General features: G+C 38.1%; 1 protein-coding gene across 4 annotated transcripts in view; it reads right to left on the minus strand.

Moving 5' to 3' along the window:
* UTRN (utrophin) overlaps window positions 1-17,610 on the minus strand; it is a 487,285-nt gene that overhangs the window by 342,311 nt on the left and 127,364 nt on the right. For all 4 annotated transcript variants that reach the window (XM_053904408.1, XM_053904406.1, XM_053904407.1 and 1 more), the window contains exons 18-22: window positions 17,383-17,470; window positions 11,632-11,873; window positions 11,287-11,467; window positions 8,440-8,585; window positions 7,566-7,778 (exon numbers count right to left, since the gene is read on the minus strand). In XM_053904408.1, coding sequence (XP_053760383.1) covers window positions 7,566-7,778; window positions 8,440-8,585; window positions 11,287-11,467; window positions 11,632-11,873; window positions 17,383-17,470 — 870 coding nt within the window. The remainder of the gene's footprint in view (window positions 1-7,565; window positions 7,779-8,439; window positions 8,586-11,286; window positions 11,468-11,631; window positions 11,874-17,382; window positions 17,471-17,610) is intronic.

The raw sequence follows: 17,610 nt of genomic DNA on the forward strand, positions 1-17,610 counted from the left end.
CTTCGGGTGACCTCAGCTCTTTTGAAGCAATAGAAAACATTTTAAAATACTAGTAAACTTCTAAATTCACTGTCATTATTTCATAGACACAAAATAAACTGTAAGTCCTAAACTACATCCTTATTTACACTCACAAAATTCTGAAACAAATAGAAAATGAATAATATGGTAGTTTTGAAAACCAAAGGATCAAATATTCGAGTTTGGAAGGGCCAAAATGTCTACACTGACCACCTCTGCTCAAAGGCATTATTTGTACGCATCTGAGATGGATAACACCTGTCGGTGGGTCACAGAAAAGGAGTGCAAGGTCATAAAAACAACTCCTTTAACCAACGAAGCACCCCATCTCCCAGCCTGGCCCCTGAGCTAGGGACGGAGGAAATCTGAAGCTTGGTAACTCTGGATTTCAGACAATAAGACTCCAAAATACACAACTACCTCCCAGGATTTTGTTGACAGCTACATTCTTGGCATTTTATTTCACTCCTTCCCCATCTGTTGGAATGTCCACAGCTTTTTAAGCAATTTCTAGCCCAAGACACAGGCGAGAAGAAGTGTGAAACCAGAATTAAAACAGTAACTTGAGGTAATGAGGCTTCTGTTTTGTTTGGTTTTATAATATTCATAAACCTCAAAAACACTCGTTAAAAAGTGCTCTTTCGTTTAGCAGGGAAGACCAACAATGACACTGCTACAGCATTTATCATCTGAAACTAACAAGAGTTCTTAAATGTAAGGTTTAGAATGCACCAATGTTCCCTTTAGTAAAGTAAAATGCATTCAAAGTGAGGGGGGAAAAGACCTTATGAAATCACTGTATCAGTTATATGTTACCCGAAAAAAGTGAGATCGGCCATGTCGCAGGTTACTCTTACAAGGTATTTACCACTGCGTTTTTACTCTGAAGTGCCTTCCAGAGTAATTTCAAAGCCTGGTTGGTTCTGCATGTCTCAGAGCTCCGGCGCATCCCCTTCTACAGGCTGGGCCAGAGCACAGCGGGCCAGTGTGTCCTCTGAGTGCTCAGCAACTGAAGGAAGGGGTGTGACTATACAAGGTCCCGTCATTTGTGAAAAGTGGGCATTTAGATCTTAGAGACTTAACTTCATAGAGAAATGTGACTGGTAAGATGCCTGCAGGCACCTACAAACCAATTATTCACACCCACTTACTTGTTGCTTGCCACACAGGGTTCCTGTAGTCAAAGAGCTCAGTCCTCAGGCGGGGAGGACAGACACACAGTCAAGCCTTAATAAAAAAAACTGGCCTGAAATGAGGACTGTGAAGGCATGAACAAGGCGTAGTAGAATCACAGAGGAGGGAATAATCAGCTGGGGGGTATGGTGGTGAGCGAGACGAAAGACTGCTTGTGGAACAAGCTTATTCTTAAAGGATGAGCTCAGAAGAGGAGGATGTGAATTCCTAGCAAGCAAGTGACATTTCCGGAGAAAGGCAATTATCCAGTGTGGGGTCTTTGTGATCCACTACACTGTTTTTCTCCTCACCCCACTCAGCTCTGGAAGGAGGGGGTGGGGACAGGGGGCACAGTGCAGGAGGGGCTTCAGAACAAGGAAGGGGCAGAAGCTAGGATGTTTATGAGTGCACTCTCTATTACCAGGGCAAAGACAACCACATACTTTCCAGAAGCGGAACTCTGCCACCACTGTAGAAGATGGATTTGAGGGGGCACGACTAGAAGCTGGAGTCAGATGTAAAGGGCAATGGGATTGTCAGGGCAAGGGACTGAGAGTCTGCACAAAGCAGGAAGAGGCTACAGGAGTGTCTGAAAGGGAGGAGCAGTGGTAAACCTAAGACAGAGTTTTGTGTGGGCCTTGGGGACAGTTGCACGATTTTGCAGGGATACCGCACCACAACAGAATTTAAATAGGGAAAAAGAAACAATACAAAATACCTGAAGCCCCTGAATCCAAAGACATCATTACTGGTGATAAGAGATACATAAACAGCCTCTTAGGATTTTATATTTAATTCTCATAACTCATAAGAAACTCAAGTAAAATCAATAATGAAAAAACTTTTTCATATATTTTTAAATGTCTAGCTGCCTGGAAGAAGTGGGTTTTAAAAGCACCAATTAATTTTAATTCTTAAGTACAGGAACTGAGGTCATTATTTTGGCATGGAATAGATAAAAAAAAAAAAGATTTAAGAACTTACATGAACATGACACTGAATAAGAATACGCAGGCCAAACCTCTACCTGTAGAGAAACCAGCCATGCAGACAAAGGAAACGTAGGCAGATGAAAAAAGACACTATTTGTCAACAAGTAACAGAAAACTAAAATTTGCACACAAATAACGACACTTTTGCAAGTACTGTAGAACGGGTTCAAAGTTTAAATGTGCTGTGCCAATAAAAGGCATCATCATTATTTTCAGTAGGGGATTCATACTCCAAGTTCATGCATCTGTGTACTACTTAAATGTCCCTCATGGAGCTCCAACATCATTTGTTTCTATTAGGGTGAAAAAAAATGATTAAAATTAATAACATTCATAAGCTTTCCCTTTTTACTTGGAATATGTTAGCCTCTAGCAAGAACCCTTTTTTTTAACAGTGATTCAACAATTCCATACATCACCCCATGCTCATCATAAGTGCCCTCCTTAATCCCCATCATCTATTTCACCCAGCCCCCAGCCCCCTCCCCTCTGGTAACCATCAGTTTGTTCTCCATAATTAAGAATCTGTTTCTTGGTTTGTATCTTTTTCCCTTTGCATGTTTGTTTTGTTTCTTAAATTCCACATATGAGTGAAATAACATGTTTGTCTTTCTCTGTCTTATTTTGCTTAGCATTATACTCTCTAGATCCATCCATGTCATAGCAAATGGCAAGATTTCATTCTTTTTATGGCTGAGTAATATTCCACGGTATGTATGTACTTAGCTTCTTTACCCATTCATCAGTTAATGCTTCCATATCCTGGCTATTATAAATAATGCTCCTATAAACATAAGAGTACATGTATCCCTTTGAATTAGTGTTTTTTTATTCCTTGGGTAAATACCCATTAATGCCATTGCTGGATCACAGAGTAGTTCTACTTTTAACTTTCTGAGGAACCTCTATCCTGTTTTCCAGAGTGGCTACACCAGTTTGCATTCCCACCAACAGTGCATGAGAGTTCCTTTTTCTCCACATCCTCACCAACACCTGTTATTTCTTGTGTTCTTGAGTTTACCCATTCTGACAGGTGTGAGGTGATTATCTCATTGTAGTTTCGATTTGTATTTCCCTGATGGTAAGTGATATTGAGCATCTTTTCATGTGTCTTTTGGCCATCTGTATGTCTTCTTTGGAGAAATGTCTATTCATGTCTTCTGTCCATTCTTAATTGGATTAGTGATTTGGGGAGTGTTGAGTTTTTATATAAGTTCTTTATGTATTTTGTATACTAACCCTTTATTTGATATGTGATTTGCAAATACCTTCGCCCATTCCGAAGGCTGCCTTTTAGTTTTGTTGATTATCTCCTTTGCTATGCATAAGCTTTTTATTTTGATGTAGCCCCAATAGTTTATTTTTGCTTTTGTTTCCCTGGAGATATATCTAGAAAGAAGTTGCTATAGCCAATGTCAAAGAGGTTACTACTGCCTATGTTCTCTTCTAGGTTTTTTTATGGTTTCAAGTCTCACATTTAGGTCTTCAATCTATTTTGAACTTATTTTTGTGTAAGGTATAAGAAAATGGTCCAGTTTCTTTCTTTTGCATGTGGTGGTCCAGTTTTCCCAACACCATTTGTTGCAGAGACTGTCCTTTTCCCATTGGATATTCTTTCCTGCTTTGTCGAAGATGAATTGACCATATAACTGAGGGTTTATTTCCGGGTTTTCTATTCTGTGTCACTGGATCTGTGTCTATTTTTGTGCCAGTACCATACTGTTTTGATTACTACAGTTTTGTAATATAATTTGGAGTCCAGAATTATGGTGCCTCCAGCTTTGTTTTTCTTTTTGTTTTTCTTTTTTTTTTAATTTTTTAACGTTTATTTATTTTTGAGACAGAGAGAGACACAGCACGAACAGGGGAGGGTCAGAGAGAGAGGGAGACACAGAATCCGAAACAGGCTCTAGGCTCTGAGATGTCAGCACAGAGCCCAACGCGGGGCTCGAACTCACGGACCGCGAGATCATGACCTGAGCCAAAGTCGGACACGTAACCGACTGAGCCACCCAGGCGCCCCTGTTTTTCTTTTTTAAGATTGCTTTGGCTATTGAGGGTCTTTTGTGATTCCATACAAATCTTAGAATTGTTTGTTCTAGTTCTGTGAAAACTGCTGTTAGTATTTTGATAGGGACTGCACAAAATATGTAGGCTGCTTTGGCTAGTATAGACATTTTAACTTTGCTCTTCCAATCTATGAGCATGTAATGTCTTTCCGTGGGACCCGTTGTTAATATTAACTGCCTTCAGGAAAGGAAATGGTATGGGGGCGGGGGAAGACTCTAAATGTTCACTCTAAATACTTCTCTATTATCCAATTACATCACAATGAACGGTCTCTATGCATTACTTATATAATTAAAAATCCATTTTAAAAATAAACAAGCCAACCACTTTTTTCCTAAGAAACACCATCGTAAAATAACAATGAATCAAAAGCCTACTGTGCCTCATGCCTTAAAGACAAATAGAATTTAAATGGCCAAAAAGTGTCCATCGGGTCATTGAAAAGGGGGGAAAAATGCTAACCTGCAAATGAGTATTTATTGTAACTAGCTTTGGGTGAAAAATTAAGTTGTCCTAAATGAACCATAAGTAATTAAGTAACAAAGCAATGCCTGCAAAACAAAGCAAATAAAGGAGTAAAAGTTTTCTTTAGAATTAAAAAATATGAGGTGCCTAGGTGGCTCTCAGTTGGTTGGGCGGCCGACTCGGCCATGGGTTGTGATCTCACAGCTTGTGAGTTTGAGCCCCACATCGGGCTCTGTGTTGACAGTTCAGAGCCTGGATCTTGTTTCGGATTCTGTGTCCTTCTCTCTCTCTCTGCCCCGCGTGCGCACGCACTCTCTCTCTCTCAAAAATAAACATTAAAAAAAATTAAAATACACACACACGCACACACACACATATATATATATATTTCAATAAAGAGGTTGCACAATTAGGGAATACAAACACTGTCAACAATCTTGTAGTTAAACACAAAAAATAAAGAATAGCTGGACTTTACAAATCTGCTACTGTGAAAACAACTAAAAAGTCTAAATATCTGGGGTATTCGTTATGTAAGTAAACTTGGCACACATTCCAAATGCCAGTGCCTGGACAGGCTACATGAGTAACAACAGTGCAGGAAAGCCTAAAGCTGGATTACTATAACCACAGGACTCTCTTCTGCGTTTCGGAAGACAATTTCTTTTCTTTAAACTCCGTATTAAAATATTGGCACACATTTAGGTAACCCTAAAAATACACTTTTGCAAGTCCAAAGAAAATTAACCTGTTAACTTCCCTAACTGCATCTCAGATTTAAACTTGAAAGCAAAGCAATGCTCTTTAGAAAAGATGAGAAATCTCTAATCCAGCATTGCTCAACCTTCACACTATTGACATTTAGGGCCAGAAAATTCTTTTTTTGTGAGGGAATTCTTGTGCGTTAGCTGTAACCTTGGCCTCTGCACGCTAGGAGCCAAGAGCACACCCTCTCCCCCTAAAGTTGTGACAACCAGAAAAATCTCCAAACATTAACAAATGTCCTGGGGGGAGGGGAGCAGGGTACAAAATCACTTCAGTTGGGTCCCACTGATAATGCAATGCCTGAGCCATAACCAAAATTTTACAATCATGAGTAAGGGTAATTCTGTTTTTTTAAAGTTGGTGAGAATTATAACTGAAGGCAGATAAGGGGAAGTGGATCCACTCACAAAGTAAAATGATTCAAAAATACTAAGCTACACATAACACACTCCTCTTCAAAATTAATGCTTTATTCTTTTTTTATTTTATTTTATTTTTACATTTATTTATTTTTGAGAGACAGGGTGAGACAGAGTGCAAGTCGGGGAGGGGCAGAGAGAGGACAAACAGAATCTGAGGCAGGCTCCAGGCTCTGGACTGTCAGCACAGAGCTTGACGGGGGGCTCACACCCACGCACTTTGAGATCATGACCTGAGCTGAAGTTGGATACTTAACCGACTGAGCCACCCACACGCCCCAAAATTAATGCTTTATTCTAAGGAGAGCTCAGCCTTGGTATAAAACTGAAGTTTACACTTAGAAAAAAAACTCCTTCCACTACCAACACACACACACACACACACACACACACACACACACACACAGAGAGAGAGAGAGAGAAAGAAACCTCACTATCTTTATTCTCCTGGTCACTCATTGGAACTGCCCACTGGGGCAGTTCAGTGGTCACCACTCTTGTCTCATCTTTCTGGACACCTTCACACTGATCTGTAGAGTCTACCAGCCTCTCTTCTACCACATATTCCCTGATTTTGATTTTTAAAACATCACTTTCATACATTTTGTCTTAATTTTCAATCTTGTCACTTTATCACATGCTTCACACAAAGTCTCACATCCATATGACATATATATTTTATATATATGTAAATAATCTCATTTATATACTCTCTTGGAAACTAAATCCAAATATATGTACATATATACAATATATTATATTATATATTAATATATATCCAAATTTAAATCTATTACTAATTTCATTTCATTCATTGAAACATACTTACTGAGTGCCTCTGTGCCAGGCACTATACCATAAGTCTATCTTGAGATACAACAGTGGGAAAACAAAACAAAACACGACAGATCAAAGTAAGGAGATCTCAGGAGGACGGAGAACAGAGTGTGATGGACTTATTCTTCATCCAGACCTTTTCTAATAGAAAACCAGGTGATTTGCTGGAGACCACTTCTCCATCTTCTTCCCAGATGAAATGTTAAAATCCTGTCTTACCTGACATTGACTTTTACCACTTTCTCCTTAGGTCCTAACATTTGCCCCTTCCTCTGGAACTTCATCGCTGCTTCATCTGTCAACATTTTCAGATGTAGGAAAGGATTCTACTCCTGAATTTTCATGTCCCTCAATTGACCTGCTTTCCCAATACGACACCGTTTATTGACAGCCTAGCTCAGATTTGTCTCAAGAAGTCTTCAAAAACCGGCTTCAAGCACTCATCTCTCTGGTACGAGGTGGGCAATTTTACCACTCTAACCAAGTTCCCCTGCAACCTAATCACTGGTCTGAATATCATGCCAGCTCCTCATCCCTGAAACATTACTTTGACCAGTTTTAAGCAATTTTCTCTTTCTTTAAGATCCAGTTCACCTCTACCAAGAAGCAATCTTGCAAAGCAAAAAAAAACACAAAAAAACAAAAAAACAAAAACAAATGTGTTCTCCAGCACAGTAAGAGCAAGTCAGAAATCCCAACTTATATACATAATAAATGTAGGACTAGAAAAAAATGCAAAATATCCAAATAATACATACTAGAGTCTTACATGATAAATTACCATTTTACTCTCTGATAAAGTCCTAATGGCCGCTGGATTTACCTCAAAAGCTCCAAGTTTGGGAGTAATTTCTTCAAGCAAATGAAGATCTTTGGAAACCTTGACCTTTAGTTTGTTCCACTTTCCCTGAACATCATCAAATTCTTGCTTATACATTGTTTTTACATCTGGAGAAACATTTTTCTCCAAAGCCTTTGTTTCTTCTGCAAGTTTATATAATGTAGGTTTGTGATTCTCAAGGATTTCATCAAGAGCCTGGAAAAAATTTTTGAAGATTAAAAATACACACAATAATTTGTACACATGTAATAATACGGGCTATAACACAGACTAAGGTCACTTTTTAAGAGGTATTCAACTAAAAAAGAATTGTGTAAAAATCATGAAAGAAAAATAAGCATAACCAAAAAACGTTAAAGCTTTCCCTTCATGAGTTGTGCGTGGGCCAGAAATAATATATTCTCCACACTAAAATCCAGTATAACAATACACTCAGTGAGGATCCAGTGTGCAGTGCTCAATGGCTGATCTGTTTTATCTGATGAAATAACGCACAGTCACATATCCTGAATGACCAGAGAAGCATTTTTATTCAACACAGAAGAAAGAACACATCAATTCAAGTAATATTCATTTTATTCGAGCCATTTTAGCAGATTATGAACAGGTTGAGAATTCTAGACTAATTGTAATAGAAGGACAAAATATGCTTTTATTTTATTAGTCATATTTAATAAGTTTCTTTCAACTGACGTCCTACATTATAGTAACTAACCTTCAAATTATAAGGAGTTTTTGATCAATTTTGACCACAAATAGCTAATATTTTTTTAGGTAGCTGAAAACATACTTCAAAATAAGTGATATGTGGTATTAAAAAGGACTCCAGACTTCTAAGACCTACAATATATATTACCTTTTTCTCCTGCAGGGTTTTCTCCACCTTTGTAAGATCATTCAAGACATTCAAAGATGTCTGGGCCTTCCTTTCTGAATCATTTAGTATATCTTTCAGTGTTTTCAATGTTTCCAAATATGCATGTCCAGGTTGGCTCTTCAGTTCTGTTTATTTAAAAATACTTACTTTTAGAAAATAGTGTTAGAAACCTATTATTATTATTATCATTATACATACCATTAATCTTCTCTACATAAGTGAATCCTAATAGCTAGTAAGTTAAACTCCGTAATTAAAATTTAAAAGGGTCTCCGCTAGTTACTAAGCTAAATCATTCCACTGGCATTTCTGAAAGTCCGATGGTGACTTCATTCTTGCGGATGTTGATGTTTGAAATATTAACTAACTCACTATCATTTTTTCTTCATTTCATCATGATGAAATGTCTCTCTAAAGATGGTACTACAATGTTTCTTTTGTCTCATATAATGTCCTTTTCCCCAGTAGCTACACAAAGAATAACAGAAAACCAGGGTCCCCTCACCCAGTCTTCCTCTGAACTCAAGGGTGTAGACAAATCGCCACCTACAGAGTGGTGGGTGTTACACAGAACAGGACAGCCAGGTTACCGCAGGTACTCTGAGAAATAATGACTGCAAAAGCCAGCCAGAATGATGTCTACCTCAGCCACTGATGTAAAAATCACAGACAAGCAACAGTTGTGTGGAAAGGAAGGAAGCTCATTTGAAGTACAAAGAAGCAAAACCAACTAGAAGCAAAAGTTAAGAAACCAGCAGCATTAGTCACAACCGCCAAAGGGTGGAAAGCACCCAAATGCCCTTGACAAAGGAATGGAGAAAAAAAATGTGGTATGATACATATAATGGAATATTACTCAGTCTTAAAAAGGCAGGAAACTGACACATGCTACCCATATAGATGAACTTCGAGGATATTATACTAAGTGAAATAAGCCAAGTACAAAAAACAAATGCTATAGGATTCCACTTATATGGGGTGTCTAGAATAGTCAAACTCATAGAAACAGAAAGTAGAAGGTGGTTGCCAAGGGCTGGAGGGAGGAGGAAATGAAGAACTGTTGTTTGATGGGTATCGAGTTTCGGTTTTACAAGATGAAAAGGTTCTGGGAGTGGTTGCATAACAACATGAATATATTTAACACTACAAACTCCACACTTTACAATGGTTAAAGTGGCGGGGGGGCGGGGGGGGGGGGGGTGCCTGGCTGCCTCAGTTGGAGAAGCACACAACTCTTGATCTCCAGGTCATGAGTTCAAGTCCCACACTGGGTGCAGAGATTACTGAAATGAATAAAACTTTGAAAAATAAAATAAAATAAAATAAAATAAAATAAAATAAAATAAAATAAAATAAAATAAAATAAAATAAAATAAAATAAAAGCGTTAACATGGTAAATTGTATTTTATGCCTATTTTACCACAATTAAAAACAAAAAATAGATTTAGAATTTCTTTTCAGTTTCAGGTCAGGAACTGTGTTGTATTCCGTAATGTTAAACAGATATTTTAATGTACTGCTTTCTCAATTTACTGTTACAAAATATGCTTCTATTTTTGACAAGGATCAATATGAAGGCATGTTTTATACAGGATATTTTAAAAGCAATACTCTCAAACATTTATTTTACACTGTAGGTTAACTGAATTCAATGAACAAAAAGCATGGTGTCCAAATGCCTTTCCAGAAGAAAGACAGCATGACACATTTGCTTACCATGCACACATACAGATTCCTACAAGTCACTGCAAAATATATATTTGCCACAAGGCAGGGTATGGTTCAACATACAGCTTTTTAACATTCATTACCCATAACATTACATAATACAACACAATTCCTGACTTACACAATAGCTAAGGAGAAAAAACAGAACATATGAATGATGAGCTCTCAAAACACTTAACGGTTAACGTGCCAAAACCAGGTTTATTCCAAAAGTAAAAACTCTTTATAATTTTCAGCCTTTGAAAAAGAAACATGATTTCTTTTCAAAGAAGAGATGGTATTGCTAAAACCTGAACCACTTTGAGCAAAAAGAAGTAAGGGATCGTTCCTTTTAGCGCTACTAGTAATGATGTTAGCTGGCCTCCTTCAAGAAAAGGAAGGAAGAGCACCTTTCAAAACACTCTTTAAGAATCATTATATGTAGGGGCACCTGGGTGGCTCAGTCGGTTGAGCATCCGACTTTGGCTCGGGTCATGATCTCACAGTTGACGAGTTCGAGCCCTGCGTCAGGCTCTGTGCCGAGAGCCTGGAGCCTGCTTTGGATTCTGGGTCTCCCTCTCTCTCTGCCTCTCCCCCTCTCGTGCTCTGTCTCTGTCCCAAAAATAAAGATACACATTAAAAAAAAAAAGAAGAAGAATCATTATATGTAGAGCAAGTGAAAGCTGTTTGCACTTTTACAAACAAGTGTGAATCCAGGAAATACTCTGAATATACTTTAAGACCCAGAACAGTAGCAGGCACAGAGGAAAACAGAATGTGGCTAGTGTAAAACAAACACGTGTGCTCTTTGTGTGAATATGGGGAGTAATTTTTTTAATGTTTTATTTATTTCTGAGAGAGACAGAGAGAGAGAGCAAGAGCGTGAGTGGGGGAGGGGCAGAGAGAGAGGGACAGAGGATCCGAAGCAGGTTCTGGGCTGACTGCATCACGCCCAAGGAGGGGCTCAAACCCCAAACTGTGAGCTCATGATCTGAGTCAAAGTCGGATACTGAACTAACTGAATCACCCAGGCACCTGGGACTAATTTTTACATTAAGGCAAACTGAGAGAGAAGACAGTGGAGACATCTACTAAGAAAACCAAGAGAATGGGTTTACCGTTCTCTAGCTGCTGCTGACGATGCTCTAATTCCTGTTGCACAGCGTGGTAGTGGCCGAGAAAGGTATCAAAGCCCTGCTGGACAAAATCCGGGGTGGAGCGCTGAGACTTCAGGGCTGAGCAACCTGCACGCGCCTTTTCAATTTTGGGGTGGAGGTTGAGGAGATCTGTCAGTTCCCGCTACGGAAGAGAAAATAGGGTCACAGAAGTCACTGAAGATGAACATCCTCACAGAAAGTGAATCAGAGCGGCATTAACCTAACGTTCATGATACAAGCAGCATCTTTTTTAAATACAGGACTGGACATAGGATTCTTTCATGTTCTGGATGGTTATCTCTTTACCTGACAGGAGTCCTTCAAGCTCTGCAAGGACTGCTGGGGAGATTCTGAAAAGGGAGTGTGTTTTACCCACTCCTCTTTTGTCTTTACGGTCTTTTCGAGATCATCAAGCTGCTTAAAGTAAGCATTTATATCTTCCTGTAGCTGAATCTTTCTTGCCAGATCTTCCAAATGCTGAGATACATCCTTCCATTCTGAGAATACCTTCTCCAGAACGTTTTTTATGTCTTCATTAGGAATACCTTCTACGCGGACATAAAAAATAAGCAGACACTTCATATGTTAGTATAAAAATTGTTTTCAATTTGTTATAAACATTCTGACCTATTCAAAATAATGAGGCGATGTCACATATAATGATCATTCCTTTAAGTCCCTTTTAACATAACAACAAAATTACAATGATACCGTTAGAAATAACTATGTTTCAGGGGTGCCAGGGTGGCTCAGTTGGCTAAGCATCCAACTCTTAATTTCAGTTCAGGTCATGATATCGTGGTTTGGGAGATCAAGCCCCGTGTCAGGCTCTGCGCTCAGATTCTCTCTCCCCGACTCCTCCTGGTTACATTCTCATTCTCTCTCTCTCTCTCTCTCAAAATAAATAAACTTAATTTTGTTTCACTCCCTGACCAAAGCAGGAGACGGGAAGCTTGAAACAGCAGTTCAGGAGTGGTATTGCTGTCACAAGAGGCACATCAGTGGAGTTCTAGCCACTGCCTTTTATACAAAGTAGCTTCTCCAGTGAACCAGGGAAATACAATGAATTATGTGGACCGGTCAAGTTCTGACATGAGAAGGTAAACCCTCTGTCATCACAAAAAAGACAACTGGCTAAATAATCGAGGAGGGAGTTCAAGAGTCTGGTTTGACTAAACCATAGTGTCCTAGGAACCGTAGAATGAACGGTGAGAAGCCCTACTGCAGGGAGCAACCTGGTGAGTGTAGGAAAATCGGGCCAGCAGCCAGGCCCGAGAGGCTTCAGTGGCCTACTGGGCATGCCCCACACAGACCAGCAAAGATCAGAATATCAAAGCAGTGGTACGATGATCTACTTTAACACATCAGAAAAACACCATTATGTTTATTACTGACATAATTTTAGCCCGTATTTTTGAGTGGTAAAGAATGTCCATAAAAATAATAGTTCTATGTAATAGTAAGTTTTATCACGGCCCTTCCCTTAACATAAAATGCATCAAATCATTGAAAATTACTAGGAAAAAAGATGGGAAATCTGCAAAGGAGTCTTCATCTCCTTAGGAGAGCATGCATGTTGAAAGAATGCGCTTAACTAACATCTTTATTATTTGAGTAGGAGGGGGAAAAAAACAATGGTGCTTTGTAAATATACACAATCAAAATCCAGGGTAATGAGAGCCCTAAGGAATAAAATGGCATGTAAAACAAAAGGTCACTTACGAGCTACAGAGGATGCAATTTTAAAAATCCTACAATACGCTGTACCCACAGAAAATCAGAAATGCAAACATGACGGGACATAATTTGAATATATCAACCATGTCGGCTGTTAAAGTTCACTGGCCAGGATCACACAGGTAATAGAATATTAGACCCTGGCAAATCATTCACACCACAGTCCAAGTTCATTTGTCTCTATTAACAGGGTTATAAACAAAACAAATCACCATTTTCCTGACAAACTCTCTGAGCAATGGAGAGCCAGGCTCTGCTTCTATGAGGTCATTTCTATTCTAGGGGGGCAAAGTAATAACATCAGCCACTTCATTTTCATGTCAGAGCAGTTTATGCTAAACGAGAAAGGAGATTAAGCTGGTAAAATTTTTGAGATGGAAAATTATCCCTTCTCATCTGAAAACAGGTAGGAGGTAATTATTCACTGACAATATATTACAATTCACCCATTTTGCCCCTTCAAACCATTTCTCAAAATTTAAATCTCCTCTCCTCTAAGCTGGAGATATTGCAGGTTGGACAGATATCAGGTAATAATTAAAGCACAATTTGCACATCAAGTAAGGAAAACTACACATTGCTTTTCAAAAGAATTCTTTTAAGTTTATTTTGGGAAAGAGAAAAGCACACGCATGAAGGAGGAGGAGGAGCAGAGAGAGAAGGAGAGAGAGAATCCCAAGCAGGCTCTGAGCTGACAGGCTCAACGCAGGGCTTGAGCTCATGAGCCATGAGATCGTGACCTGAACTGAAACCAAGAGTCAGACACTTGACCGACTGAGCCATCTGGTGTCCCAATAATTGTCTTTTTTAAATGTTTGTTTGTTTGTTTATTTTAAGAGAGAGCACACTCGTGTGTGCGTGCACATGAGCAGGAGAGGGGCAGAGACACAGAGAGAGAAACAGAGAGAATCCCAAGCAGGCTCCATGCGAGATCATGACCTGAGCCAATATGAAGAGTTGAATACTTAACCGGTAGAGCCATCCAGGTGCCTCTAAAATAATTGTCTTTTAAAATAACTGTTTTGCTCCCAGAGATCCTGATTTATACATTTTCTATTTCTATAGAACATCCAACTCTTAAATGACTATTCAAAAGCCCAAATCAACAGACCATCATTTTACTAGTTACCTAAAAGGAATAAAATATAACATATCCATGGCACTTACTCTTACTTGACTTTACACCTTTCCATCTATCACTATTGGAATCAAGAGAAATTTTACAAAACCTAGGACCACCATCAAATTCCACAGGCTAGTCATAATATACGTCATCATAAAGCCATATCATCCAGTGCCCAGCTACTCTATTTTATTAGTTGACAATCTCTAGGAAAAAGATAAGCTGAATCAAGAAAAACAATTATAATAGCCATGAAAGTTAAATAAAATATATTATTTCCTTTTTTAAAAACATTTTTATGCTATATAAGGTACCACAAAACATAATTCAAATGCACAAGGCATATAAGTCCCATCAAACTTCACTGTGGTGGGACTTTCGATGGAACTATTTTGAAGAAATCAATGACATGATTATTAGAACATCTGTTTTACCAAAGGCTTTTTTCTTTTTTTTTTTCTTTTTTTTTCCCCTAAAGACTTGTTTTCTAATGGGCTGAATCATTAATCTACATGCTTACATAGGCAGACTCTAGTCAAATTACACTCTGTGAAAAATTTCCTCTGTGTTAATTATCCATACTCTAGGACTTATTTCAAATGTCTTGGGGAAAAGGGAGGGACAGCAAGAAGCACCCAATTGTGCTTTCATTTCTGCTCAACATTTCTGCTTTATAAGAGCAGTAGAATTAATAGCACTAAAACCACATGGAGAGAAGTAATATACGATACTATAAAATTAGAATAACAGATAAAATGGTAGATAGTGGGGGAGATTTTGAAAAAATCACTTTTATCTCAGTAACACAATGTACACACTGCTCAAAAAGCAAGAAAGTAAACCCAGAACATAAGTGCCCTATTCAGACCAACACCCCCAGTGCCCAGCTTCCCACCCCATCCTAAATATGTCTTTTGAAATAAATAAAATTAGGATCCTGTAATGAATGCATTTCCAGTCCTACTAAATGCTCCAAAAATAAAATGGTCATGTGAAATATAAAGGGTTTCCCATGAAATTCAACAAGTCTACATTACGTCACAAAATTCATTCCTTTCCAAAGCCACAGATGATATAGCCCCCATATTGCACTTGATACTTTGCAAGTAGAACTTTGACATGATCTCCGTTTCCAGAGTATATATCTCAGTACATATCTATTCACAGTAAGAGTGCACGTGACAGAAGCTGAACTCTGCTAGTGAGTGCCTCACATTCTGGGCAAGAAAGCAAAGAAATAAAAGGGTTACATGAGTCACCCAAGGACACAAAACTAGGAGAGGGCAGGAGACCCAGAGGTCTCCTATTTCCCAATTTGCTGTTATTCTCACTGGAACATAACACCTCTCACCAACTCCTCCCCTAGGCAGTCTTCTCCACCGGCCTTACGAATCCTCACATAGAGCCTAAAAGCTGACGCAGAAATGAGGGTAAATTCAGTACCCAGACTCATGAAAGCACCCCACACTCATACCAGACAAAGTCTGGTTCCCAAACTACAATATTAATGCAGAAGTGAAGAACCTACAATTGTAACAGACATAAATTCAACACACAATTTATTATAATTATTCAATCAGCACCTCAGGGGAAATTATGGTCTCTCTGTATCTGTAGGTTTCTTCAAGTAAATATCTGAAAGAGTAATCTCCATGTGGGGTCCTCTCACCCAGGGTAATTAAGACACTGAGCTAAGTGGATTTTGAATGAAAACACCGTTTTTGAATAAATTTTGCTTTATTTATATTTAAAGAAAAAAATAAATTAAGCTGTACTAATACCTATGGATAGACAGTGTTATATTTGCAGAATTTTCCAATAAATGGACATATATTAGACATACGGATAGTTTTGTATATAAATGTGTGTATGTCTACATGTCCCCAGTGTGTGTGTGTGGGTGTGGGTGTGTGTGTGTGGGTGTGGGTGTGTGTGTGTGTGTGTGTATATATATATATATCATTAAATGACATTTTTTTAATGCAGAGACAAAAATAATCTAAAGTTTTAAAAAATCTGATTTTCAGGGGGTATGGAAAGCTGACTGATTCATAAGGAACATGAGGGAACTTTCTGGAGAGATGGAAATTTTCCATATATTGTTTCATGGGTATAGGCTTTTCAAAACAGCCCAGTGAAGTTTCATGTATTTCAAGGTAACTAAATTTTACTTTAAAAAAACTATAAACAATAACAATAATAACAAGGAGTGAGGAATGAGTAGGGGTATAGATAATTCAAGAATGGCAGAATATCATTAATTACTGAAACTAGGTAATCAGTATAAGGAGGTTCATCACTCTGCATCGTATATATTTACATTTTCCAGAATAAAAAGTTAAAAACTAAAAAGATTGACAACTACTACACTGAAGATTCTGGTCAAACTAGTATTCCTGATTCTGCCTTGGGCGTCTGTGGCTTTTGTCAAAGAGCTCTGATATAATAAATATTCACTGAATGTTGGTCATTATTTAAAAAAAAAAAAAAAAAAAAAAAAAAAAAAAAAAAGAGCTCTGCAGCAGACCTCCAAAGCATTTACTATCACTAGAATAAGGAATAGGATTTACAGGAGAGGTCTCTCAAAGCTAAACCAAAGGAAGAATCATATGCAAAGTGGATATCAAAACTATTCATCTTTACATTCCCCAGAGTCACTGAGGGCTAATGGCAAGGGAAAAAAAAAGTTTCTAAATACAGGTAAAAATTTCCAAGACAAGCAACTCCTTCTCAAATTTAACTATAAAATGTTACCTGCAATAAATTAAGATTAATTTGAACGTGATCAAAAACCAAATGACCTTAATGAACTGACCTTACTGTAACTTCATTTCCCAAAGATTTCCAATAAAATTTTCTTTTGCCACCCCCTCTCCAAAAAAAGGTCCCAATATATAATGTCAAAGGAGGAGATTTTAAATTTTTCTACATCAGTGGATTTCAACCATTCTGCTAAGATATCAGAGCTTTAGGTTGTCTGACTCTACAGAAAAGCAGAACAACTTCACTTTTCTGTTTTGTCATCAGCTTCAGCACAGGACTTCATGTGAAAAAAGATTCTGCTGCTTAAAGCTTAAAAAAAAAATTCAAAACCACTTTTCTAGAAAAAAAAAGTGTTAAATATATAATTTGTCAAACTGTAAATATTATTCAGTGCTACCACCTAAAACACATTTTTAAAAAATCAAGGGTCTCACCTTTTCCCATTTGCTCCAAAAGGATTTGTCCAGTTTGGTTTAATTCATTCAGTCTGGGGCTTCTTTCTGTCTGTTCTTTTTCTAATGCCTGGAAATAAAATTCCAATATAAGAATACTGCAAACTTTCTTCTCAATATAATGTGCATGCTATTGTAACTTTCATGTTTCGTGTCCCTCCCACATTCTCTTTCAGTGTTATAGTCAAAGTTGAGGTAGGAGAAACTATA

Source organism: Panthera pardus, unplaced genomic scaffold (genome assembly GCF_024362965.1).
Source record: "Panthera pardus isolate Hobbes unplaced genomic scaffold, ASM2436296v1 HiC_scaffold_17, whole genome shotgun sequence".
Classification (NCBI taxonomy): domain Eukaryota; kingdom Metazoa; phylum Chordata; class Mammalia; order Carnivora; family Felidae; genus Panthera; species Panthera pardus.